The sequence below is a fragment of the Carcharhinus amblyrhynchos genome, chromosome 4, assembly GCF_965287045.1.
Source record: "Carcharhinus amblyrhynchos chromosome 4, sCarAmb.v2.hapA, whole genome shotgun sequence".
NCBI classification, from domain to species: domain Eukaryota; kingdom Metazoa; phylum Chordata; class Chondrichthyes; order Carcharhiniformes; family Carcharhinidae; genus Carcharhinus; species Carcharhinus amblyrhynchos.
This window is the reverse complement of record NC_137327.1, coordinates 23,103,765-23,130,087: the sequence shown is the minus strand read 5'-3', so window position 1 is coordinate 23,130,087 and position 26,323 is coordinate 23,103,765. Positions and strand designations below refer to the sequence as shown.

Sequence of the window (26,323 nt, the reverse complement as noted above, 5' to 3'; positions counted from 1 at the left end):
GAACTGAACCCAGGTTCCTGGTGCTGTGAGGCAGCAGTGCTAACTACTGTACCACTGTGCTACCCAATGAAAGACAAATTCTATGATAGAAAATTGACTGGAGGAAACTCCTCTGTGTGGGCTAGAGGCATGCGAGGAGTGCCAAACTAAAGAATAACATGTAAATCCCAGTTCATTTGAGAAAATCTAAATTTGTCCTAATTTATAGTAATTCATGTTTAACTTTCTCTGGAATAGGAATGGTGATTGGTCCCAGCAACCAGAATGGAGACTGATGTAATACTCAGTGCTGGTCTGTTTGCCAACAATGTTTCAATATATTTCTTGTCAGGAAAATATTGGGGGAATGCTGCAATTTGGAATATTCTCTGCTGGTTATATGTTTAAAAAAACTGTTAAAAAATGTAAGATGCCTAAGGCAGGGACGTTAGATATATTTTTGGAACTAACGCTTTTGATATGTTGTGAGACTGTGTGTGTTCAGTTGCATGTGATTAAGAGACACTGTTAGTTGAGGCAGTGAACTCAAGTAGCTGGGATGGTGTCAAATCAGAGTTATGCATTGATTGACATCCTTACCTGCCTATTTTGTACATGTTGCCAGCATAAAGACAAATTTGTAGAAAGATTGAGCAGTTTAGGTTTGTACTCTCGAGAATTTTGAAGGATGAAGGGAGATCTAATTGAAATATAGAAGTTACTAAAGGGATTGACAGGGTGGATGTAGAGTGAATGGTTGCTCTTGTGGGGCAATCTGGAAGAAGAGATCATAGTTTTAGGATAAGGGGTAGCAGATTTAAAAGAGAGATGAGAAGAAACTGCTTCTCCCAAAGTGTTGTGAATCTGTGGAATTCATTGCCCCAGAGTATGGGCGGATGCCGGGATCTTGAGTAAATTCAAAAAGGAGCTAGAGAAATTTTTAATTAGTAATGGGTTGAGGGGCTATGGAGAACAGGCAGGAAGGTGGAGTTGAGATCGAGATGAGATTAGCCATGATCGGTTTGAATGGCGCAGCAGGCTCAAGGGGCTGAACTACATATTCCTGCTTCTAGTTCTTACGTTCTCATATAAGATACAGGCACCTGGACAATATGACAATGGAATCAGTCAGTATGTTAGCACCTTCTAAATTCTGAATCAACACAGTTGCACAGGTTTTAAATACACAAATATTTTGCTTGCTTGATGCAATGCTGTTTTCTATTTACAACACAAGCCTGTTACTGATAAACACTGGTCAAAATGCTTCGAGATACAATCTGATGGAGTGATAACTTCTGATTTTGCTACATTAATGCTGTGTAGAGGCCTGTAACATATAACAGCTTAGAATAAGCCATTTTTTTTTATCAGTTACAAAATATAATATAATACTGAAGCTTCATTACTCTTACCTTACATCCATATGTTGACCAATGATTCTGTACTTCATCCCAATATAAACATTTAGTACTGGTGGTACTTATAATAAAATCTGTTCTATTGGCCTGTGAAATGTTTGACTGTTGGAGAGGCTTGGCTGCTAAATAATAAGTACCGTTCCTGCCCATTAACATTTCAGGAGTTATTACCCAGCTGTAGGCTTTGACTGGAAAGACATAAATAATGGAAAATGTATGATTTATTATTACCCAGGTAAGATTCAAAATAAAAACTTAAAGAAGAGATGGCGTATATAAAAAGCCAAATATATTGTACTGAATCTAAGGGCAGAATTGAGGTAAAGCGCCTTGGCGGGCAACTCCAGCGGCACATGTCCCGCCGGCCAGAATGTGGAATTCTTGTTAATTATGCACAAGCACATTTTCCTCCTGGAAAGGAAAATAGTTTATTCACAGAATATAAAGTGAAACAACTACTGTCATATATACATACTACTCCATGCCTGGAAAAATAGTTCAGCAGGCCCAGTCCTGGGTCTGCCTTATAAAAGGTGTAGGTAATGAGTTCCAGCTGGGCAAGGCATTGCTCGTACTCAATGAACCCCAAAGGGAGATCAATCACTGATTTGCACGGATGTCATGGGGATTATCACACCCACACATCATCCTCTCCAGCCCACCTGTCATCTCCAGACTGTGCAGGTTGTCAGCAAGCCAGAACGAAAACACTGGCAGAAAAGGTTCATTCATTGGTTAAGTCTTCTTCCTCCCGTGCCCATCACCTGTGAGGCACTCATGCCCCACTTGGACATCTACCCAATGCATCTGGAGCCTTTGTGCAAACCCTTCCAGTAAACGGTGTGGTATTCCTTTGACCCACTTATTTGTCAGCTTATCTTGCAGCCTTGTTGAGGTCCAGTCTCTCTTCCCTTGGTCTTCCTTCCATTGTTCATCTTCTTCATCCATCTCCTTGTCCCTCTGTATGCCATGGTGCTCCCCCACCCTTATTGCCATCCTCTCCACAACCCTCCTTCCATATTGCCTCCCTTGTCTTCATCAGGCTACCGTCCACCGCCATTACCATGCACCACCAGCCCCTCCCACCCACACTCACTGCCCCCCCACACCCCCCCCCCACCCCCCACCACCTCACACTCCATCCCCAGTTGAACTTCTGACCTTTGTTGCAGTGGCTGCAGGAGCCCCACTGCATAGTCCTGTCCAGATAAACACTGCTGTGTGTCTCCAGGGGCAACCACAATCCAATGCTCCTGCATAGAGAAAGCAATCTTGCTCCAATTAAATCCCTCTCCTCCTCAGAGGGCAGAGAGACGTTTTCCCATGGCCTGCATCTTCCACACTGCTTGAAACTATTTACTCCCATGAATGTTCCCACATATTCACCTCACCCCTCCTGTTTTGCCAAACCTTTTCCTCCATCCTCCTCCTCCTGTCCTCCCTGATAACTTTCCACCTCTATCCATCCCTCCGGTGATCAACCCTATTCCCCCTCCTTGTCAGAACATTCCAGCCACCCCACTCACAGTGTGTTTTTCCAAGCAAAGGCGATTTGTCATTGGCTGCCTGCAGGATATTCTGGTCCCACCAAAGTCCATGGTGTTTTGCATGGCTTACCCATCCCGCTGTCAAGGAACCCACAGTGGGGGTAGACTTCAGTGGGATGGGAAGATCCCACCAGCAGGATGGGCTGGAAATCTTTATAGATCAAAGGGTCAGCCCCTTATCTTTATTGCTACAGCTCCTCTCCTCCATCCTTCTCTCTGTTGGTTCTTTTCTCCATAACCTCTTCTCTCTCCCGCTCCTTGTCTCAGTCCATTTCCCTATCTCCTTACTTTCCCACATCTTTACTTTCCTCTTTCCTCCTTTTTTCTTGATTTAAATATGTCCCTGCCCTCTAACCCTACTTTCCAAGAATTTGGCACATAGTCCTGGGTGCCAACAATTTAACTTGCGAATCTGTTCTCAATTTCCCAGTACTATATTCATGGTTTCCACAGTAACAAAATCAACTGATATCATTTTACCTTCTGTATTGTTTGGCGGAAAGAAACTTGTTTCAAATTCATATAGAGTCTCATTGGGTTTGAACGCATAGCTGAAATGCAGCTGAACTGATGTAACAGGCTTGCTTTCTACGGAGATTACAATAGCTGACTCAGTATCAGTTACATGGAACTTATAGATGACTGGGTTCATAAATGCGGTATATGTAGCTGGGAAAAGTTGGCTTGAGTTTGACCTGGGCAGTAGAATCTTAGAAAGGAAAAGAACAGCAACAACAGTTAATTAGATTTGATCGGTGTCAAAAGAGAAAAATAAAACTGCACGTGAACAAAGGCAAATTGCAAAATGCTTGCTTTCCTTACAGGATTATTTATAATTACCTCAATGTCGGTGGACATATTATTAATCTTTAATTCTGTGCCATTTGAAAATAAAGATATATTAGTCATAGATTCACTGATATCACTTTGCTCGATCCAGATGAGGGGATTTTCTTTAAAATTAATCATCTGAAGATGGAAATGGGAAAAAGTGCAATTAATCAGAGAGGAATTTTGAGTCAGCAGATTAAGCATTCACTGTTACCGCCAACATAATTGCTATTCTCTTGCATAGAAACATAAACATAGACTATGGGAGCAAGAGGAGGCCATTTGGCCTTTTGGGACTGTTCCGCCATTCATCACAATCATGGCTGATTGCCCAACTCAATAGTCTAATCCTGATTTCTCCCCATAACCTTTGATCCCATTCACCCCCAAGTGCTATAGCTAGCCGCCTCTTTATGCTGTACGATATAAGCAGTAAAAGCAACAGCGAAATATGAAATATTCCCAAGCCTAGCATGCCTTCAATGATTTGAAGACTGCTGCTTGCAGACTAACAAATTGCTGCCACGGAACGTCCTTACACCATCATAACAATTCTGTGATTGTATTGTGTATGAACGCAAGGTAACATCACTGACAGCAATTTCTCTCTCAAATCCTTAATGGATTATACTTGGGTGATACCACAAGTGCACTAAAATGTTTGGATTTTTTGAGTGTACATAGAACATAGAAAAACTACAGTACAAACAGGCCCTTCGGCCCACAAGTTCCGCCGATGATATCCATACCTACTAGGCTTACCTATAACCCTCAATTCTATTAAGTTCCATGTACTCATCCAGGAGTCTCTTGAAAGACCCGATCAAATTTTACTCCACCACCGAAGGCAGCCGATTCCACTCACCCACCACCCTCTGAGTGAAAAACTTACCCCGATATCTCCTCTATACCTACTCCCCAGCACCTTAAACCTGTGTCCTCTTGTAGCAACCATTCCAGCCCTGGAAAAAAGCCTCTGAGAATCCACCCGATCTCTACCTCTCAACATCTTATACACTTCTATCAGGTCACCTCTCATCCTTCGTCTCTCTCAGGAGAAAAGACCGAGCTCCCTCAACCTATCCTCATAAGGCATGCCACCCAATCTAGGCAACATCCTTGTAAATCTCCTCTGCACCCTTTCAATAGCTTCCACATCCCTCCTGTAATGAGGCGACCAGAACTGAGCACAGTATTCCAAGGGAGGTCTGACTAGGGTCTTATAAAGCTGCAACATTATCTCCCTACTTCTAAACTCAATCCCTCGATTAATGAAGGCCAGTACACCATACGCCTTCTTAACCACATCCTCTACCTGCGAGGCCGATTTAAGAGTCCTATGGACCTGGATCCTGATATAAAGACCCTTTAAAACAAAAGGATGAAGTGAGTGCACTGCGAAAAGATTAGCAACACAGCACAAAATGATTGACTTGTAGTTATTTCAATTATAAATACATTATTCACTGCTCATGATGTGATCTGTATGTTAGGGAGACCAAAAGCAGATTGAGTGATGGCTTTGCAGAACCACCTTCGCTCAGTCTGCAAACGTGACACCGAGCTTCCCTTTGTTTGGCAGGGTAGTGCTAACCCCATTGTATCATAAATCAAGAGGGTGGCACGGTGGCACAGTGGTTAGCACTGCTGCTTCACAGTGCCAGGGATCCAGGTTCAATTACGGCCTTGGGTGGAATTTGCACATTTCTTCCAGGTGCTCTGGCTTCCGCCCACTGTCCGAAGACGTGCAGGTTAGGTGGATTAGCCATGATAAATTGCCCCTTAGTGTCACAGGTTGTGTAGGTTAGATGGATTAGCCATGGGAAATGTGTGGGGTTATTGGGATAGGGTGGGGGAGAGGACCTGGATAAGATACTTTCTGAGAGAGTCAGTGCAGACTTGATGGGCTGCACCATCTCTTCTGCACTGTAGGGTTTCTATGATTCTAAGAGACATACTCTTAAAAATCAAAGGATTTGGTCTATAAATAATGAGTTTTTATTTTCAAAACATAAACCATTATAGAAAACTAGCCTGAAAAGACAAGTATACAATAGTTAAAAAGGAAAGCCTTTTTCCTTGTAATCTCTTGCTCAGTATGAACAGCGTAGAAACTAATTATCTCATTCTCCTTGAGGAATAAAGGGTTATTATGTAAACCTGGACAATATTTACCTAACTTAAATGCTCCACAAGGAATATTAACAAATCTCTGCGTTCAGTGATACAGTGGAGATCAGTAGAGAAACAGAAATCAATGGAGTTGAGAAATTTGCTGAACACAAAATTTGGTTAGTTGCTCCTTGAGTTATAAAGAGAGGCTGGATAGATTGGGACTTTTTTGCCTGGTGTGTAGGAGTTTAGGGGTGATCTTATAGAGGTCTATAAAATAATGACAGGCATAGATCAGTTAGATTGTCAACATCTTTTCCCAAAAGTATGGGAGTCTAAAATTAGTGGGCATAGGTTTAGGGTGAGAGGGGAGAGATACAAAAGAGTCCAGAGGGGCAATTCTTTCACACAGAATGTGGTGATTGTCTGGAACAAGCTGCCAGAGGTAGTAGTAGAGGCGGGTACAATTATGTCTTTTAAAAAGCATTTAGACATTTACATGGGTAAGATGGGTATAGAGGAATATGGGCCAACGTGGGCAATTGGGACTAGATTAGTGGTTAAAAAAAAGGACAGCATGGGCAAGTTGGGCCGAAGGGCTTGTTTCCATGCTGCAAAACTGTTTTAACTCTATGAGAGGACTGGGGGGAATTAAAGAAAAAGGTAATACTCACACAGCCACTGCATGTCAACACTTCCATGAGAGTAGGGCTAACACATAACAAGCCACCATGGCAGGATCACAACCAAGAAAGCCTAAAACAGACAATTCCGAGCATGGCATTAGAGTCATCAAGATCTGTAAACATGTACTTACCCGTAATTGAGCACCTTCTTCAGAAATATTCTGAAAGTCAGTAGAATTTGGGAAAGTGCAACTAAATGGGTTTGTCTCCAAGGTATTAACCACGCTAGCTTTTATATTACGTGAATTGTACCTGAAGTAATAACAGAAAATAATTACAAAAACTTGCACATTGTGAGTTGGTAAATGTATGCAGTGATTAAAGTGGAAGATGCCATTACCTGAGGAAAAAGTTTACATTTACTTTGTAACAGTATCAGTACTCTGAGGTAAAGTACAAAGAACAAAGAACAAAGAACAACCCAGCACGGGAAACAGGCCCTTCGGCCCAACGAGCCCGTGCCGCCGCATCACCCTACACCTATTCTACCCTGCGTGTCTACGAATGGAACCCTACTCAGTCAGATTCAGGGGAGAAGAGTGTCAATTTGGTAAAACCAATCAGCCTAAGAGCACATCTTTGGGGTGTGGGAGGAAACCGGAGCGCCCGGAGGAAACCCACGCAACCACAGGGAGAATGCACAAACTCCCACAGACACAGGCCCAAATCCATGTATCTGCACAGCCAGCAGTGCTAGTCACCAAGCTGTTGCGGCGCCCGTCTACCGGTCCAGGATCAAGCACACACACCGACACGAAGTACTAGGCCACTCCCGGAACCTCCAAGAGCAGCCCACGCACGATCCACCGTGTGCATGCCCCTCATTTGACAACGAGGTGGACCTCCACCTGCGGAATAAAAAGACAAAAACGTTAACTTAAAAGTCTGCATTTCCGGTGTCTCCTGAGGTTCTGATCTTCTAACATTCTAACCAACGTTCTATACAACTGAAGAATTAGACGGCAGCTTTTATACTCTAAGTATCATCCATGTCAGCTGAATGTTTGAACCCACTCACTGTTCAATGATGTAATCAACAGTATTTCAAGAAAACCACTTTTGCCACGACATATTACATCTCAATTTTTCACAACTCAAATGTAACCTTTAGCTACTGATTCTCTATTGTTACCACCCCTTTTGTCATTCATTGCCAGGAAGTGGAGTGATGAGGGAGCCCTATGGGAGATACTCATAGAGCAGGGAGTGGATAAAAACTGCTCAGGGCACACAACCTACATACTTCACCTTCAGATCGGAGAGGTGAATCTGCAGGAGAAACTCACAGAATGGGGAGAGGAACTTCCGAGGGTCCTAGAGTGTACTGAGTTTGAAAAATAGTTAACAGTGACAGTACAGGAAAGCCATACATTGATTGGCTGGTGATTCTTCTCTGAGGAAGGCTTTAGAACAACTATAAATTAGGAAAATGTAAAGTTTGAAAGCTAACGTGTTTTAAGTGTTCATTGGATTTATCAGAATTAGTAAGGTTTATAACTCTTCTAAGGTTTATTGAGTTAAGGCCAAGAAAAATAAAGTTGATATAAGTGAAATTATGTAAAAGAAAGTTAACAGAAGTGAAGCACAGTTAAGGCATGGCAGCTTAGTTCCATTGAATGCATGTCCTGTGATACGTGGGAAGTCGTGGACACTGCCAATGACATAGATGAACATATGTGGAAGAAGTTTAACCAACTGCATATACATGAGCTTCACGTTTTGGAGTTCAAGTGATGGCTGGAGTCACTGTGGCACGTCCGCAGGGCTAAGAGCTACGTGGATTAGAAGCATGGAGGTAGAAGTGAATTGGGTGACTACCGCGCAGTCCAAGAGAACAGGATAGGTAATGTAGGATTCTCCTGAACTAATTGGTTCCCTGGTTTGGACACTTGTGAGAACATTCGTTCCTCAGAGGACTACAGCGAGAATCAAGTTTATAGCACCATGCGTTGCCAAACCATTTCTGGGACAAGGAAGGAGAGAGGAAGAAAAGCAGTGGAAAAGGGATTCTTCAGTTAGAGGAACTAACACATGTTTCCCTGGCTATAGATATAACTCCAGGAGAGCATTTAAACTACATTGGCAGGAGGAGATGGGATCCTAAAAAGGAATTCCGATTTGGGTGTAGCCAAACTAGCAAAAGGAAGTAGAAAAGTAGAAACTAAAAATACAAGACAGATGAAGCATTGAGAACCACCAAATAGGATCGGAATAGAGAATAAAGTTCAAAAACAAATTTAAAGACATTCTGTCTAAATGTACATAGCATTAATAAAAGGGTTGATTATTTGAATATGCAAGTTGAGATAAATGAGTGTGATTTAGTTGTCATTATGGAGATGTGGTTACAGGGTGACCAAGACTGGGAACTGAATATTAAAGGATATTTGACATTTAGGAATAGAAAAAAAGGAAAAGGAAGGGAATAGTATCTTAATAAGGAACAAAATCAGTACCTTAGTGAGATCCTAGATTGAAGGATCAAGATGTGGAATTAGTTTGGTGAAGCTAAGGAATAGCAAGGGGCAGAAACATTGGAGGGAATTGTTTATAGGCCATGAAACTGTAATGCTAATGTTGGACACAGTATAAATCAGGAAATTAGATAAATATGTGACATGGGTAATACAGTAATAATGGGCAACTTCAACTGACACATAGGTTAGGTTAACCATATCTTGAGGAGTCAACTAGAAATTGTGCTATTTTGGATTTAATGTTGTGCAATCGGGGAGGGCTAATTAATAACCTTGTCGTAAAGAAGCCTTTAGGAAATAGTGGTCATAATATTTCACTTAGGTCTGAATGCAATCTATCTCATTCTTTAAAGAGGGTCTTAAATTTGAAGGAAAGAAACTTTGAAGGCATGAAGAACTAGTTGGCTATTGTGAATTGGGAAAATACCCCAACTGAATTGAAGATGGACAGGCAGTAGCAAGTATCGACAGAAATACTGGGTGGTCTGCAACAGATAGACATTCCTACCATACACAAACACCCAAAGGTTAAGGTAAATCAATTGTTGCTAATGAAAGCGGTTAAAGGTTGCACTAGACCAAAGGAAATGGCTTTTGAGGATGCCAAAAAAAATGGATTAGGAGCAATTTAGAACCTAACAAAGGATGGCCAAGGAACTGATAAAGAAAAGCATGCTGACAAGAAACATAAAGGCAGACTGGAAAAGTTTCTTTAGGTATGTGAAAAGGAAAAGATTAGCTTGGACAAATGTGGGCCCAATACCGGTGAGGGCAGGAGAATTTACCGCAGGGAATAGGGAAATGGCAAAGAAACTAAACAGTTACTTTTGCATCAAGGAAGATGATACTGAAAATCATTCAGTAATGTTAGGCGACCAAGGGACTAGTGAAAGTGAGGAACTAAAATAAATTAGTATCTGTAAATAGATGGTACTTGAAATGTTAACTGGATTGTAGGTTGATAAATGAGCTTCATCCCAAAGAGGTGGCTATGGAGACAATGGATGCATTGGTGGTTACCTTACAAAATGCTATAGATTCTGGGAATGTGCCTTTGGACTGGGAAGTAGCAAATGTCACCCTGCATATTAATGAGGGAGAAAGAGAGAGAATTGAGAATAACAGACCAGATAGTTTGATGTCAGTAATAGGTAAAATGTTACAACCCATCATAAAAGATGTGATAAAAGGATATTTAGAAAATGATGGTTAAATTGAGCGCTCAGCATGGAACAATGAAAGGAAAGTCATCTTGTCTGAGTTTTTGAGAATGTTATGTGTAGCATTGATTGAGAAGAATGTATAGCTGTGGTGTATTTGAATTTTCAGATTTTTGATAAGGACCTTAATCAATGCTACACATAAGTTAGTGAATAAAATCAGAGTGCTTGGGATTGGGGGAAATATACCAGTATTAATGAAGTATTGGTTAACAGATGAAGAGCACATTGCCAAGATGTTGCAGCTAGGTTTTCCGTAGGCGCAAATGGTGACACAGGCGCAAAGTCCCACGAGAGTTAAAAAACAAGAATCTTGCCAGCGAGATGTAATTTTCTGATACCTGCTGCCCCTTGCCACTGACATAAAGAGGTCCATATCCAGGAAGGTTGGGAACTCCATTTCCATAACTTTAAATGTTATTAGCCAGCTCCCCCACTATATCAGCCCCCTATATTAAGAATTCCCATGTCATCAGCATCAGCAAGCTTTACAATTGGTTTTGCAAAACGCAAACCAGGTGAATGGAACTCTCGGAGGAATATGGGTAAGTATATTCCCCAGGGAAGAGAGACATCGCTTGGTAGTACCCTGGCACTGCCCACTCTCACTGCCCCCGGCACCGGAATATGTCATTGAGTGTCTTGAAGACAGAGATAGATAGGTTCTTGATCAATAAGGGGATCAAGGGTTAAGGGGAGAAGGCAGAAGAATGGGGTTGAGAATCCTATCAGCCATGATTGAAATTCAGAGCAGACTCAATGGGTCAAATGGCCTAATTCTGCTCCAAAATCTTATAGTCTTATGATCATATGCCCCCGGCACCCAGCATCATGGCGGGGGGAGTGTTCCCATTTCTACTGAGGTGAGGGGAGGTTCCATTTGTGTGTTGGGGGATCTCCATGCACATGGAGGGGCAGTGGGGAGTTCTCTGTTTTTTTTTTATCAGAGATAGAAGTATGCCTTGATCTCGGGGTTCCTGGTAATGTCAAGTTCCTCTGGCCCCGTCAGCCTGACAGCGTGGGCCCTGCCTGCACAGAATGCTGCAAAATGTGGTGAGGGAAAGCCGGCTGTGCATCCATCGAACTGCACACTGATTCTCTCACTGCAGCCAGCACTCTGTACAAAAAGGGAAAATTCCATCCATGGAGTAACAATAAACCGATCATTCCCAAGATGGCAGACTGCCAGTACGTGGGTACCGCAACGATCAGTGTTAGGGCCACAGCTACTCACAATATGTATCAATGATTTGGATGCAGGGACCAAATGTAATATTTTCAAATTAGCAGCTTCCACCAAACTGAGTGAGAACACAAGGTGTGAGGAGGATGCAAGGAGTCTTGAAGCAGATTTGGACAGGCCCAGTGAATGGGCTGGAACATGGCAGATGAAATAAAATGTTAATAATTATGAAGTTGTTCACTTTGATAGAAAACACAGAAAGACAGAATTTTTCTTAAATGGGGTTCAGAAGCATGCATTTCCATAGAGATTTGGGTGTCCTTGTTCATGAGCCAATAATACAGATGCAGCAAGCAATCAGGAAGGTAAATTGTATGTTGGCCTGTTCTGAAGGAGATCTGAGCGTGGAGGGAAGGATGCCTTGCTGCAGTTGTATAAGTCATTGGTGAGATCTCACCTGGCATATTGTCACAGTTTTGGTCCCCTTAGCTAAGGAAGGATGTACTTGCTATAGAGGGAGTGCCATTCATCAGATTAATTCCTGGAGTGGCAGATTTTAAACTTTTATTTATTAGTTACAAGTACACTGCAATGAAGTTACTGTGAAAATCCTGTAGTCACCACACAGTGCCTGTTCAGGTGTACTGAGGGGCAATTTAGCATGGCCAATTCACCTAACTTGTACATCTTTGGACTGTGGGAGGAAACCTGAGCACCTGGAGGAAACCTACACAGACACGGGGAGAACATGCAAACTCCACAAAACAGTGACCCAACAAGGGAATTGAATCTGGCTCCCTGGTGCTGTGAGACAACAGTGCTAATCACTGTGCCACCATGTCACCCTGTGGTTGGTCTTCTGAGGAGAGATCGGGGAGATTGGGTCTGCTTTCCTAGAGTTTCAAAAAATGACAGGCAATCTCCTCAAAACTTACAAAACTCTTGCAGGGAGTGACGAGCTGGCTGTAGATAAGATGTTTCCCCTGGCTGGTGAGTCTAAATCCAAGAGACATCATCTCAGAATAAGGGGCAGGCTATTTGAATCTGAGATAAAATTCCTTCACTCAGAGGATGGTGACTCTTTGGAAATTCTGTTCCTCAGAGGGCTGTCCAAACTCAGTCATTGAGCATGCTGACGACAGAAATTGACTTGTGACCTCAAGGGATGCAGAGATAGTAGGAGAAAGTATCTTTGAGGTCGATGATCTCATTGACTGGCAGAGGAAGCTCAATGGGCCAAATGGCCTTCTCCTGTTCCTATGTCTTTTAGTGTTCACATACACATCATTAAGCAGCTTCTCAATCATGCAGTTATATAAAGTTACTTCTTCCAGCTCTGCTTAGTGGGAGGAGTTCTTTACCTGTTTAAAACCATGTTGAAGGAGGGTGCCTGGAAAAAAAATGCAGGGTCTTCTTCATGTATTTGACTCTCCAGAGATGAAGATATTTTATCCACTGATGTGAGGAGAACTTCTGAAATATTTTCCATCTAAATACAAAATTGAAGGTAACAATAGGGGGAGGCATTTGTAAATGTAAACATTCCATCTCAAAATTCACTGCTCCAATTTGGACTCATAAGCCAACGGGAGAAGAAAGAACATATTGCAGAATCATAGAACAGTTACAGCACGGATGGCCATTCAGCCAGTCATGTCTCTGCCAGCTCTCTGCAAAAACAATTCATCTTGTCACCACTCCCCCCATCTTTGTCCAGTAGCCATGCAAACCTTTCCTCTTCAGATAACCATCACCTTCCTTTTGAAAGCAACTATTGAATCTGCCCCCATTACATTCTCTGATATTAGCGACATTAACCACTTGCTGCACTAAAAAAATGCTTTTCCTCCTGTCACCGCTGCTTTGCTTGCCAATCACTTGAATTTGATGACCTCTGATTTGACATCAATTGTTTAATTTTGTTATAATTAATGTGCTTCCACTCAGTCATCGCCTCCCGCTGAAATATTTCTTCCAACATTTCATCATCTCAATGCTCAAACAAAACAACAGCAGCGTCTGCTAAAAAGGATCAGAGGCATATCTGAAGAAAAGCCTTAGCTATAGTGCTGCTTGGTTCTGCGCTGCACACTCTGATTTGTGTAAGGCATCTCTATAAGCAGGTGGACCATGAAAGGACTGGTTAGCTATCTGTTTGACGCAGTCACATAAATCCATGTATAAGATTCTGTTCATTAATGGAATTGGTGAATAAAATTTTGTTCCAAGTCTCCATTAATAATGAAGTCTGGCTCATGCTATGTGTTCCACCACAAATAGAAATGATACTAGCAGAAAGAAAATTACACTGATTTCTCAACAAACTTGCTTTGCTTTAATCCCAAGCCATTCAATGGTAAACATTCAAAGATCTTTACCTTTTCTTTTTCCACATTGAAGCTTTTGGCCGTCATTGAAGCAGTTAGCAGATTGCTAACCGCATAAAGACCAGTTTTTGCTGCCGAGATCTTCCATATTATGTCATTGGACCTTTGAATAGGTAAAGACTCCAACTTGTGACTCAGGTTCAGAAGTATGTTACTGGCTTCGTCCTGAGAAGAAGAAAAAGCATTGGAAACTTTAAAATACAAATAGCTTGCAGCGCATTCCATCTGCCAAAGCCTATCATGGTGTTGAAATCTATCATTCAGTAGAATGCACAGCAAACTATTGCCATCCATCCAGGAGCTCTCAACAAACAAATTAAAAAATAAACCTAGGAATTCACCCACCACCCAGATGTAGACCCAGGTGCCAGCATGCACACAGAGCTCAGATAGGAGTCAGAACTGGTTTGCACCAGATTCAACCTCCTGGTTGGCACAGAAACTCACTAACACAGCGTACCCAGGCCCACCACTCTGGTGTTGCAATGTTGCTGGAGATTGTAGAACTGCACAAGTAGGCTGTGGGGGAATGGAACCCACGTGTGACTACACAGTCCCCTAGTCACCAAAACGCATGGTGATTAGGGCCTCCCTTGCCGCTCTCACATGCCTGACCTTTTGCTGCCAGTCCTTCTCCAGTTCCTGGTGATCAGGGCCTCCCTCGCTGCCCTCCCATGCCTGACCCTCGCTGCTGCCAGCCCTCCAGTTCCTGGTGGCGTTGCTGGTCATCTTCATCCTCTTCCATCTTCTCCTCCTCCTGCTGGACAACCTCCTACCCAGCGAGGCCTAGCTGGTCAACCTCCACACCCTCCTCCTCCAAAGGGTCTCTTTACTGCTGTGTCAGGATGTGTAGGGCACAGCACGTGACCACAATGCTGGATGATATCGGGGGCCAAACTGGAGGCCTCCCCCAACCCCTGGCAGAGCAGTCCAGGCACCTGAACTGTATTTTGAGGAGCCTTATGGGCTGCTCCACTATTGAACGGGTGGTAACATGGGCCTCATTATATTGGGTCTCCGCCTCAGTCTCAGGCCTCCACATCAGCAAGGTCCGAAGCGGGCATCCCATGTCCCCCACGAGCCAGCCCTGAACCTTGGGCTCCTCTCAAAAATCTATGGGAAGTCAGAGCTCCTCAATATGAAGCTGTCATGCACTCTGCCGGGTGGCTGGCACAGACGTGTACAATGTTCAGCCGACGGTCGCACAATCATTAAATGGAATCCCTTTCTGTTCATGAATCTTCCTGGATTCTTCACCGGGGCCTTGAGGGTAACGTGTGTGCTGACTTTGACCCCCTGCACATTTGGCATCCCCACAATGGCCGCATAGCCCGGGCTTCCTGCTGGGCCTGGTCCAGGCCAAATTTACTATACAGACCAGCCCGGGTATAAAGGGAATCTGTGATGGGAAATGCCACAGAAGTCTCCACTGGCAGTCTGATTTGATTTGAATTGATTCATTATTGTCACACATAGTCATTTTCTATGGGTTGACCTGCGAGAAGGCTGCTCTGATATTTGCAATGGTGACCTCAGATACAGGTTTGTCCAAGGCTTCCAGGGTCGAGGGCATGTTCTCACTGGCTTCTTGCTCAAAACGAGCACAGAATGCATTGAGCTCACTGGAGAGGGGTGCCTTGGAGCCAGCGATTTTCCATGCCTTCATCTTGTAACCTGTTATGTCTTGCAGACTTTGCTGTAGTCGGCAGGAGTCCACGTGGTTAACCTGGGATTTTAACTCCAGTACTGTCTTTTGGCATCTTTGATGGATCTCCTTAGATCATATCTGGCTTTTTTGTATAGGTCAGTGTGGCCTGACTTGAACACCCCAGGCCTGGACTTCAGCAAACAGTGGATATCCCTGTTCATCCATGGTTTCAGGTTGGGAAACACGTGAATTTACTTTGGCACACAGTCTTCTACACACTTACCAATGAAGTCAGTTACAGTAGTGGTGTACTCATTCAGGCTGGTCACAGAGTTTTTAAATACCAACCAATCGTGTAGGAGATCAACCGATTTCTGAGAGCAACATAGTACAACTTCCTTTGATGGATTCTCCAGCTTCAGTTTTTGCTTGTAAGCCGGGAGCAGGAGCACAGCCTGATGGTCTGACTTGCCAAAGTGTGAGCGGGTGATAAAGCAGTAGGCATGTTTAATACTTGTATAGCAGTGGCCTAGGGTATTTGGCCCTCTGGTGGAACAGGAGACATGTTGGTGGTAACTTGGTAATACACTCTTGAGCTTGGCCTGTTTGAAGTCCCCGGCCAAGATGAACATGGCCTCAGGATGTTTCGTCTCAAGGCTATTTGTGGTAGTGTATATTTCGTCCAGTGCGGTCTTCACATCCATGTGAGGTGGGAAATAACCAGCTGTCAGGATAACAGAGGTGAACCCTCATGGAGGGTAGTAGGGGCAGCATTTCAGCGTCAGGTATTCTATGTCTGGGGACCAGATATACTTACCAGTGTTGCTACATCTAGGCACCATGAGGTGTTGATTATGAGGCAGACCCCACCTCCCCTGGCCTTGCCTGAGGCCACTGTATGATCCATTCATTGGATTGAGAATCCCTCTGGTTGTAGGGCACAGTCCAGTAAAGCAGGAGTGAGCCACGTCTCTGTGAAACAGAGCACACAGCAGTCCCTCAGGTCTCTTTGAAAAGTGAATCCAGCTTTAAGTTTGTTTAGCTCGTTTTCTAGAGACTGGATATTTTCCAGGAGTAAGCTGGGGAGGGGGGCCCTGGGGCCACTTTGTTTCACTCTCATCTACAGGCCTTAACATTTTCCATGTTTCCTGGAGTGACTGTTTCTTTTCGGGCCTGGGAGATGGTGAGAGTAATTCGCAGTGTTAAGGGTATAGATGCATCCAATGAGCTCCTTTTCTCTGGTCGGTGTAGATGGAGGATTTGTTGCCTTGTTTGCGGTTCTTGTGTCAGTAGATGGTCTGTGCAGTCTGCTGTTGCAGGTCACTGTCGGGTTGCAGTTTGGGTTTGGAGATCAGTGGATGTCCAGACCACACTCCAGCATGGCCAGGTCAGAGGCCGGTAAGTGGATCATATCGCTGGGATTGTGGTCATGGATGAGCCGATGGTCGTCGGGTCCATGTGTTGGAGTCCTCAGGGTCACTGCCAGCTCAGGGCCTTCCTTTGGACGTCAGAGGATCTGTTAGTAAATTTAAACAAACAATCTGGAAGGACCCGGTGGCATAAATGTTTAAGGCAGCCATCACTTTCATAGCCACTGGCAGTGGGTGCCCCCCTGTACCCCGAGGTGCCAAGTCTTACAACAAATGGCACAGGTGGTGCACTGTCTCCTTTTGGAGCCAGAGCTGTTGGCGGCACACCGTGTCTGACAGCTACTCAAAGGACACTCGTGTGTGGCACTGCTGGGGTCTCCACTCCCTTCTTCTCCTGCCACTCCTCCTTGGGACGAATGGTGGCCACGTCCAGCGGCCATCTCCCTCTACCCCTGTTAGTGGTAAGGCTCGGGCCTCCTCTGTCCACAATCCATCCTCCTGTTCCCCCTCCTCAGCTCCGGCAGCAACCAAAAGAACAGCAAGATCAATCAACACAGACTCCCTCTATCCACCCCCCATAGACTCACAGCAATACACACCCTCTTCACCCCCCCCCACAGCCCTCTAGCAGCACGTACTCCCCACATTCCTCCTCCAGAACCCCCCAGAATGGCAACTCCTCCTCCCCCCCCCCCATTCTCAAACACACACCCAGAACCCATGTAGGGACAGTGCTGCTTGACAAGCCCTGAGGCTGCAGCACTGCCACTTCAGGGAGTTTCCAGCCTATCCCCCACCTGCAACAGTGCTTGCTGCTGCCAGCACTAGGACCCGAGGTCAGCGCTCTGAGCCGGATCTGTGCTGAGAGTCTGAAGTTGGAACCTGTGAATGATAATAGCCCCCTACCCCCACCACACACTCGCAGGCCCAGCCACCTCCCCCACCCCCGGCCTGAAACGCGACATGGCCACAATGAAGTAATCCTCCTTGAGCACGGAACAGTTTGAAAGCAGAGACTTTAGCGCCTCATTCACCCTCTCTGCTCCAGCGCCTGAAATCGGCTTTTATACATGAGATGTTTTCCCCACTGATTTCAGCTGCAGAATGGGGTTGTTAAGGCAGGTGAGCTGGGACAATTGGGAGTGAAGCTCACTAATTGCATCATGATGAATGCAAAAAAATGCAAATTGACTTTTTGCCCATTTGGGCGAAGTCCCGATCGCACTTTTTTTTTGTAAAGCGGGAATAGGGGAGAAAATGGGCGTTAATCCCACAAGTCGCATCACACTCGATTTTACGATTTTTTTCCTGCCACAAAACCATTGTGATGAGGTTGTAAAATTCTGCCCTATGGGTCGAATGACCTTCTTTTGCACAGTGGGGATTCTATGGTTCACTGGCTCTGGCATAATTGATGGTCAAATATAACTGAAGTCCTAAAGAAGGTTTGGGGCACATGAACTTTGCCATTCAGAATCTCTCCACAGAGTGCACAGTCACACAATGCTTAACACTGCTGTCTCACAGCTCCAGGGACCTGGGTCACTGTCTGTGTGGAGTTTGCACATTCTCCGTGTCTGCGTGGGTTTCCTCTGGGTGCTCCAGTATCCTCCCACAGTCCGAAGATGTATGGGTTAGGTGCATTGGCCATGTTAAATTGCCCCTTAGTGTCCTGGGACGCGTAGGTTAGAGGGATTAACAGGGTAAGTATGTGGGGTTGTGAGATAGGGCCTGGGTGGTATCATTGTTGGTGTAGACTTGTTGGGGCAAATGGCCTTCTTCTGCACTGTCGGTCTTCTATGAACCCTACCTCAGTTATGACAATGTTTTGCAAAGGGCAGGTGGAGATTCAATCCTTAGAAAGTTATCCAAGAAACTTGAGCATAAGTCTGGAGCCCAGTATATGCTAAATATGAAATATGCTGCACAATCATGGAATTTGAGTCTGAAAATATCATATCTACTCTTGGAATAATCTTTAAATTGAAATGGTTTGGTGTATTCAATCATTGTAAATAAATGGTCCTGATGATACTTTGTAGGTTATGTGGCATTTGATAAAATATCTTCTAACTTACCATCAGCAAGATTATGGCAAAAACAAACATATGTAAATATAAATGATTGCACACCAGGCATCATATTTAACCTATGTAATCTTAAAGACACAGAAAGAAAATCTGTCACAGATGAAAATCTGTCACACACATTGTCAGGGGTATGTTTTTCACTCAGAGGGTGGTGGATGCGTGGAATCGGCTGCCAGCAGTGGTGGTGGAGGTGGATTCGATAGGGTCTTTTAAGAGACTTTTGGATAAGTACATGGAACTTAGTAAGATGGAGGGTTATAGGCATGCCTAGTAGGTAGGGACATGTTCGGCGCAACTTGTGGGCCGGAGGGCCTGTTTGTGCTGTAGTTCTTTCTATGTTTCTATAAGCAGTCTGATACTTGCGAGTAATTATAACTTCTCCATAACTGGCTGGGACATGACAACATTCCAAAGCACCCGAATGAATATGTTCCAAGAATTGTGTCATTTGTGATCAGGATTAATTACTGTTCTTCATTTATGCATTTAAAATTTGTATAATACATAATAAATCATACCTGTGATGTAACGGTCAGGACATCAGCATGTGACGTAAGAAGACCAAGGTAAGTGTTTGCTTTCTGCACTCCCCTCAGTGAAGATGTATTCATTGCTATTATAGAAAAATCCTGTAAGGTATCCTCAATCACCTTGTAATAAAAAGGGAAGCAAAAAGTTTGAGAAAATAAAAAAATTGATTCCTGCCACAGAATGACGAATGTAGATGAGAGAGTGAATGTGAATGGGCATTGTACTGTTGCTGAAGTAAAGACTGAGGTTAGATACGTAAAATATTTGTGCAGATAGATTGAAATTCAAAAGGTCGTGAATGTAGCCCAATCGTCACACAAACAAGCCCCCCGTTCATTGACTTTGTCTACACTTCCTGCTGCCTCGACAAAGCAGCCAGCACAATTAAGGACCCCACACACCCCAGACATTCTCTCTTCCACCTTCTTCCTTCAGGAAAAAGGTACAAAAGTCTGAGGTCACATACCAACTGACTCAAGAACAGCTTCTTCCCTGCTGCTGTCAGATTTTTCAATGGACTTACCTTGCATTAAGTTGGTCTTTCTCTACACCCTAGCTATGCCTGTAACACCACATTCTGCACTTTCTCGTTTCCTTCTCTATGAACAATATGCTTTGTCTGCATAGCACGCAATAAACAGTACTTTTCACTGTATTTTAATACATGTGACAATAATAAATCAAATCAAAGATTCTCATGGTTCTGCATTTATCGGGCACCTTTTACTTTGATCGATAGCCATTGCGCTAAAACAGTTGCATTTCATTCAGAAACTTCAGGATGGTTTGTGCTTGACTTTGCAATGTGGTCTGATAGAAGTTTTCCATATATAAATAGACTATCTTCATGTACAAAGAACCAAATCTTCATTTCAAAATAAACATCAAGTATATTTAAAATATTTTTGAATATCTTTAAATACTAGTATATATTTTGAAGCATTTAGGAATTTTAGTGTTTTTTAGATCGTACTGAAATCTTTCTTTGCAATTCCCAATGTTTAAGTGAGAACATCTTGATACTATTCCCAAGACCCATTAGGATGATAAGCATCTTGGGTTGATGTGTTTTGAAAGTTTTGTAATTTAATTCTGGTTGTTATTTTCACTTGTCGAGGATAATTTAATACGTCTCCCAATTCTTTTGTCAATCTTTGTTTTCCCTGTCAGTGTGGAAATTTGTTCCCAAACACACAAACAAAAAATTCCACATTCCTTACTTTCTCAAGATTATCCAATGATTTGGTGTTTAAAAGCTCCTCCAAATTTGGAAGTTCTCCTAGTAAACTTTCTGTTGGGTCTGTTCCTAGCCTTGGACATCTCGCTGTACAAATGTTTACATCCTGTAAAAACAAAATAGTTAACTTTAATAGACTTGCGACTGCAGCTTTCTTTTGATCTTAGAAAAAGTTAGTTTTAAAATCATGGATTTCAGTAATTTTGAGGTCAAAGCAATACATTTTAGGTTTTAGCCACATTATGAAAGTCTTTAAACTATTCATGAACTTATCAGGTTTATAGAGCTAAGGGGTCAATTGTGTCACCAATAGCCATCAGGGCATCCCCACATCCCATATACAGTTTCTTCAGGTTTATTAATTACACCTTTATAGAATAGAATTTGTTTCATGGAACGGAATCCATACAGTGCAGAAGGAAGCCATTTGGCCCATTGAGCCTGCACCAACAGCAATCCCATTGAGGCCCTATTCCCATAACCCCATGTATTTATCCTGCAAGTTCCCCTGACAGTAAGGAGCAATTTAGCATGGCCAAACAACCTAACCTGCACCTATTGGAATGTGGGTGTATACTGGAGCACCCGGAGGAAACCCACCAGACATGGGGAAAATGTGCAAACTCCACACAGTCACTTGAAGTCGGAATTGAACCTGGGTCTCTGATATAGTGAGACAGCAGTACCACCCTATCTACACAAGCCAATAAAATTTCCAGACACTGCTTGAACAAAAAGTGGTATGAATTTTTAAAGCTGATGGTCTCTTTCCATGTCTCGTTTTACTTCCCTCCGCTGCTCCTTTCTGGGTTGGGGTTTACAGACAGGGCCTCCTTCAGAAAGAGAAGCTTATGCCTACTAAAGTGAAATATGTTACATTCCTCTCTAAATGTCTGAGCTGAGTGCCAGAAAAGGGCTCAGATCTGGGTCTATGAGACATTTCTTGTCAATTTCTCCTTTATCAAATACCCTTTGACCAGCAGTATGGTGTCAATAAAATAAGTTCAAAGCAACAAAAAAGAATTAAGAACAATTCACAAAAGCCTAAATGCAAGCTGATTAAAAAATACACAAGAATGGGGCTGTGGATCACTCATTAAAAAAGGGGAATTTAAAGATAGGAGTGAAGTGACCCTTGCCTCACAATAGCCAGGTTGTAAGAACTACCTTATGTGTTGAATGTTATGTGTTGAGTATGGGCAAGTTGGTGCACATGTGCTGTCAACCTGAGAAACAACACGGTGCTCATTCCTGCCATGGCGATAATACTGGACATTGGCCCATCCTGGCTATCAACCTGGGGAAAGGGAGATCTAATCAATGCAACAGGGTCAGCAAAGCTCCAGGCAATGCTTCTAGCAATCCAGCTCCAATCCTTTGCAACTCCGAATGAAACCGACCTTAGTCTGACACCAAGGCTGCAATGACAACCATTTGAGCAGACAAAGGAAGATGCACAGGTGATCATGAAACTCCCCATTGTGGATGGCCTGAGGGATGCCATAAACCGATAATTCACCCTACAATAATGATCCATGCTCTGCACAGTTCTCTGACTATGTGGGATCACCCCCCATTGAACCAGCCATAGGCTATCTACCATCAATTAGGAACCAACTAACCATAGAATTACATTTGGTACAATTACCTGAATGAATATAATTGTTTTCAGCTAAAAATATGATCAGCTTTAATTACTTACATCAGGTAAAGCTCTTTTTCTTTTGGCACTAGTCCTTACATTTTGTGAATCTGTAAAAGGAACAATTCCTTTTAATGAATTGACCATTTAAAAAGGTTTGACACCACTGCACAATATTCCAAGGGTAAAGCTGAAAGGGAAATCCTATTCTTCAGATCTGAATAATCAGACAATAAGCAGTGGGATCTTTGTTGTAATCTGCTTATTAAGCGAAATTCATTATTTTTCAGAAAGCCTTTGACTTCTGTTTTTACTTTCAGATTTTACCAACTCCGGCAGGGTGAGATGCTTAAGATCCAACTTTACAAGGTTTACACAGTACAATTACATAATATCTGAAAATATTCTGAATGTTGAAAAATATTAGAATTCTCATTACTAATGTCTGAATGTCCAACATAATTCTAGTGCGAGAGTACAAACATATATTAATCAAAGTACTTTCTTGAGGAAGATGACTTTATAATTGAAATGGCAAATGTTAGAATGCACACTCTGTCACTAAGGAGAAAAGACAAGCTAATGTCTTAAATATGTAAATCAAGGGCCCATTCCCCAAGATGTTAACATGTCTTACTTCCTGATATATACACAAGTGAACAGACATGTAGTGCATTCTACAGCCAGAATTTCAAATTCTCCTCTAAGCGGCTTCGGAGGGGGTGGAGGGAGTGTAAAATTGCAAGGAGGGGATTCCCTCCAAGCTTCTGGAAGATCAAGTAAACATGGATCGAGAGGTGAGTGAAACTCAGTGACAGAGGCATCCTTGCATGTCCCAGGATGCAGGAGTTCACATCTGTCAGCTTCTCCAGTATGAGCTGTGGCTGAAAAGGCTCTGGGAAAGTAATGGCTGCCCAGGTGCTCTATAAATATGGTGCCAGGACCTCATTGAGGTAATTGTGGGGCATGCAACATGCTGTCCACCTTGCCATGAGATTCGCCAAGCTCCTTGCGGTTGTATAATTAACGAGCGGACCCGTGGAAGATCAGACGTGTTCAGCTGTCCCACCATCCAATGGGAATCAAACTGACTTTTCCACCGGTCACCAGACTTAAGAGTCCAGAACAGAAGGTTCTGCTCATCTCTCCACTGAGATTGCCTGTTGACCTTCCGTAAGCCGTGAGTATTTGTACAGAGGACAGGCAGCAACTGATTGCTTTTCTACCTGTCAAGTGTTCAGACCAGGAGAAAGATTTTGCGTTTTGCCTGTAAAATCTTCAGCTATTAGCCACGTTCCTCATCTAACTGCTTACCTTGCGCTAAACCATTTGTAACAATGACATGTCCAACAACAAGCTGCACCGTGGATAAGAGATTTGAAGCAGTGACTGTCACTAGAAATGTGCCTGTAATCAGCAATGGAAGAAAACAGAAAAACGGCAAGCTGAAAATCAGGATTTTCAATAACATCTTCAAAATTAAATTCTTATTTTATTATTCCTTTTCTTTTCTCCAGCTTACTGATTTTGAAACATTCCTCTGATCATAGAATAGAACGCCTGTAGTACAAAAGGAGGCCATGCGGCCCATCGAGTCTGCATTGACAATCCCATCCCAGACCCTATACCCACAACCTGCTATCCCACCAATCCCTCTAACCTACACAACATGGGACACTAAGGAGCAATTTAGCATGGCCAATCAACATAACCTGCACATCTTTGGACTGTAGGAGGAAACCAGAGCACCCGGAGGAAACTCACGCAGACACAGAAAGAATGTGCATATGTCACACAGACAGTGACCCCTTGCCAGGGATCAAACCCAGGTCCCTGGAGCTGTCAGGCAGCATTGCTAATCACTGTGACACCGTGCCACCAAATACAAGTAATATTCAAGATTTAGTTTGACTGGAAGCATAGCAAGAAGGGCCCTTCTCATTGTTTCTTACAACTATCCCATTTGATGAAATGACCAGTGCCATAGCACAGGCACAGATTCCAGGGTGGACCATTGATGAACGAGTAATTGCAAAATAGGTAACAATATCAACTTTCAACCTGATTCAAATGTAATCCAAAGGTTAAACAGCAACCTGTCTTTCTAGAGTATCTTTAATGTAGCAAAATGTGCCAAGGTATTTTAAGAAGCTTCATCAAACAAAATTTGACACCAAGTTCCAAAATGAACTATCAGGGCAGACATTAAAAGTGGTAAGTTTGAAGGTGTTTCTTAAAGGAGGAAATTGAGTTTGAGGCAGAGAAGTTTAGGGAGAGAATCACAGAGCTTAGGGGCTGTGGTGGCTGTAGGCACGGCTGTGCAATTAAAACTGGGGACGCTCGAAAGGCCAAAATTAGGTAGGGTACAGGTATCTCATTGTAGGGCTGCAGGAGGTTACAGAGATAGGGAAGGTCAATGCTATGAAGGGATTTGAAACAAGGGTAGGAATTCTAAAATCAAGGCATTCCTAAACAGGGAGAAAATGCAATTCAGCGAGCACCACAGTGATAGGTGAATGGAACTTGGTGCAATTTGAGGCATGAGCAGTGGAACATGAGAATGGAAGGTGGGTGACCAACCAGGAATGCATTGGAATAATCAAATCAGGGACAACTAAGTCATGAATAAGGCTTCCAGTAGCAGACCAGTTGAGGCAATTGGAGTCAGGCAAAGTTACGGCGATGGAAATAGGCATCATAGAAGGTTTATGTAACTTACTTTTTTAAAAACAATTGGTGACACTTTGAACATTTTTTTTATGGTAAAAGATAGAAAAGGCATCCCAATAATGATAGCAAATCAAGGGGCAAAAGTGAAGGAGATATTTAAAACCTCTAGATAAATCACTAGATTAAAAAGTACTAAAAGAAAAGGGCTCAATGCTGACAAATCCCCTGGATCGGGTAGTCTGTATCCTAGGGTCTAAAAAGAAGCAGCTGCAGAGATAGTAGATGTATTGGTTGTGATCTTCCAAAATTCCCAGCTACTGGAAAGGTGGCAGTGAATTGAAAAACCACAGATATAACACCACTATTCCAGAAAGTAGGAAGCTATTGGCCAATCAGCCTGACATCCGTCAGAGGCAAAATGCCAGACCCATTATTAAGGAAGTATTAGCAGAACATTTAGAAAATCATCATACAAATAGGCAAAGTCAACATGGTTTTGTGAAATGGATATCATGTTTGACAAATTTATGAGAGTTCTTTGTGGAAACAATAAGCAGGGGGAATAAAGAGGAACCAGTGTATTTGGATATCCAAACAGCATTTGAAAAGGTGCTTTATAAAAGGTTACCCCACACAATAAATGTTCATGATGTTGGGGGTAATACATTAGCGTGTGGAGTGGATTAGCTAACAGAAACCAGAGTTGGAATAAATGGGTCATTTTCAAGTTGGCAAACTGTATCTAGTACAATGCTACCAGGATCAGTACCAAGGCCTCAACTTTTTACAATCTATATTAATGACTTGGATAAAGGGACTGACTGGGGAATTGGGTTTTGAGAAGGATGCAAAGGGCAGAATTTTCTGAGTTCTAGGCAAAGTTGCACTGCAGGTGGGAAAAGCAGAACACTTACCCAAAGGAACACCCCATCAGCCCATGGAGCAACACTGCCCCACCCAACGCTTCCACCTGACAGTACCAGGAGTCAGTGCCAGGGTACTGATCAGGCAGGACTCTCTCCCCTCCCATGGAGGATGTACTCACCTGCATGCCTCCAGTGGGGTCCTGCCCACCAGATGCACATCATGGGGAACATGATTCACTTCGCACCAGCGAATGGGCAATCTGACAGTGACAGCTATCAAACATAGAGACCAGACAACCATATTTAAATCCTTTCAAATGGTATCCCAACAACCAATATCTGGAGTCCCATTATGCTATTAGCTAGTGGCATAAATGGTGTTTTGGTACTCCCATGGGATTTTTTTACTCCCACTGCCAATCCTGC

At 43.2% G+C, this 26,323-nt stretch overlaps 1 protein-coding gene across 1 annotated transcript in view; it reads right to left on the bottom strand.

Moving 5' to 3' along the window:
- The window catches only part of LOC145341871 (polycystin-1-like protein 2), an 86,472-nt gene that overhangs the window by 55,403 nt on the left and 4,746 nt on the right, over positions 1-26,323 (bottom strand). Inside the window, exons 4-15 of the mRNA XM_080186881.1 lie at positions 23,676-23,768; positions 22,422-22,471; positions 20,703-20,825; positions 19,470-19,601; positions 16,860-16,989; positions 16,079-16,215; positions 13,835-14,008; positions 12,818-12,945; positions 6,708-6,828; positions 3,788-3,916; positions 3,428-3,656; positions 1,395-1,588 (exon numbers count right to left, since the gene is read on the bottom strand). Coding sequence (XP_080043007.1) covers positions 1,395-1,588; positions 3,428-3,656; positions 3,788-3,916; positions 6,708-6,828; positions 12,818-12,945; positions 13,835-14,008; positions 16,079-16,215; positions 16,860-16,989; positions 19,470-19,601; positions 20,703-20,825; positions 22,422-22,471; positions 23,676-23,768 — 1,640 coding nt within the window. The remainder of the gene's footprint in view (positions 1-1,394; positions 1,589-3,427; positions 3,657-3,787; positions 3,917-6,707; positions 6,829-12,817; positions 12,946-13,834; positions 14,009-16,078; positions 16,216-16,859; positions 16,990-19,469; positions 19,602-20,702; positions 20,826-22,421; positions 22,472-23,675; positions 23,769-26,323) is intronic.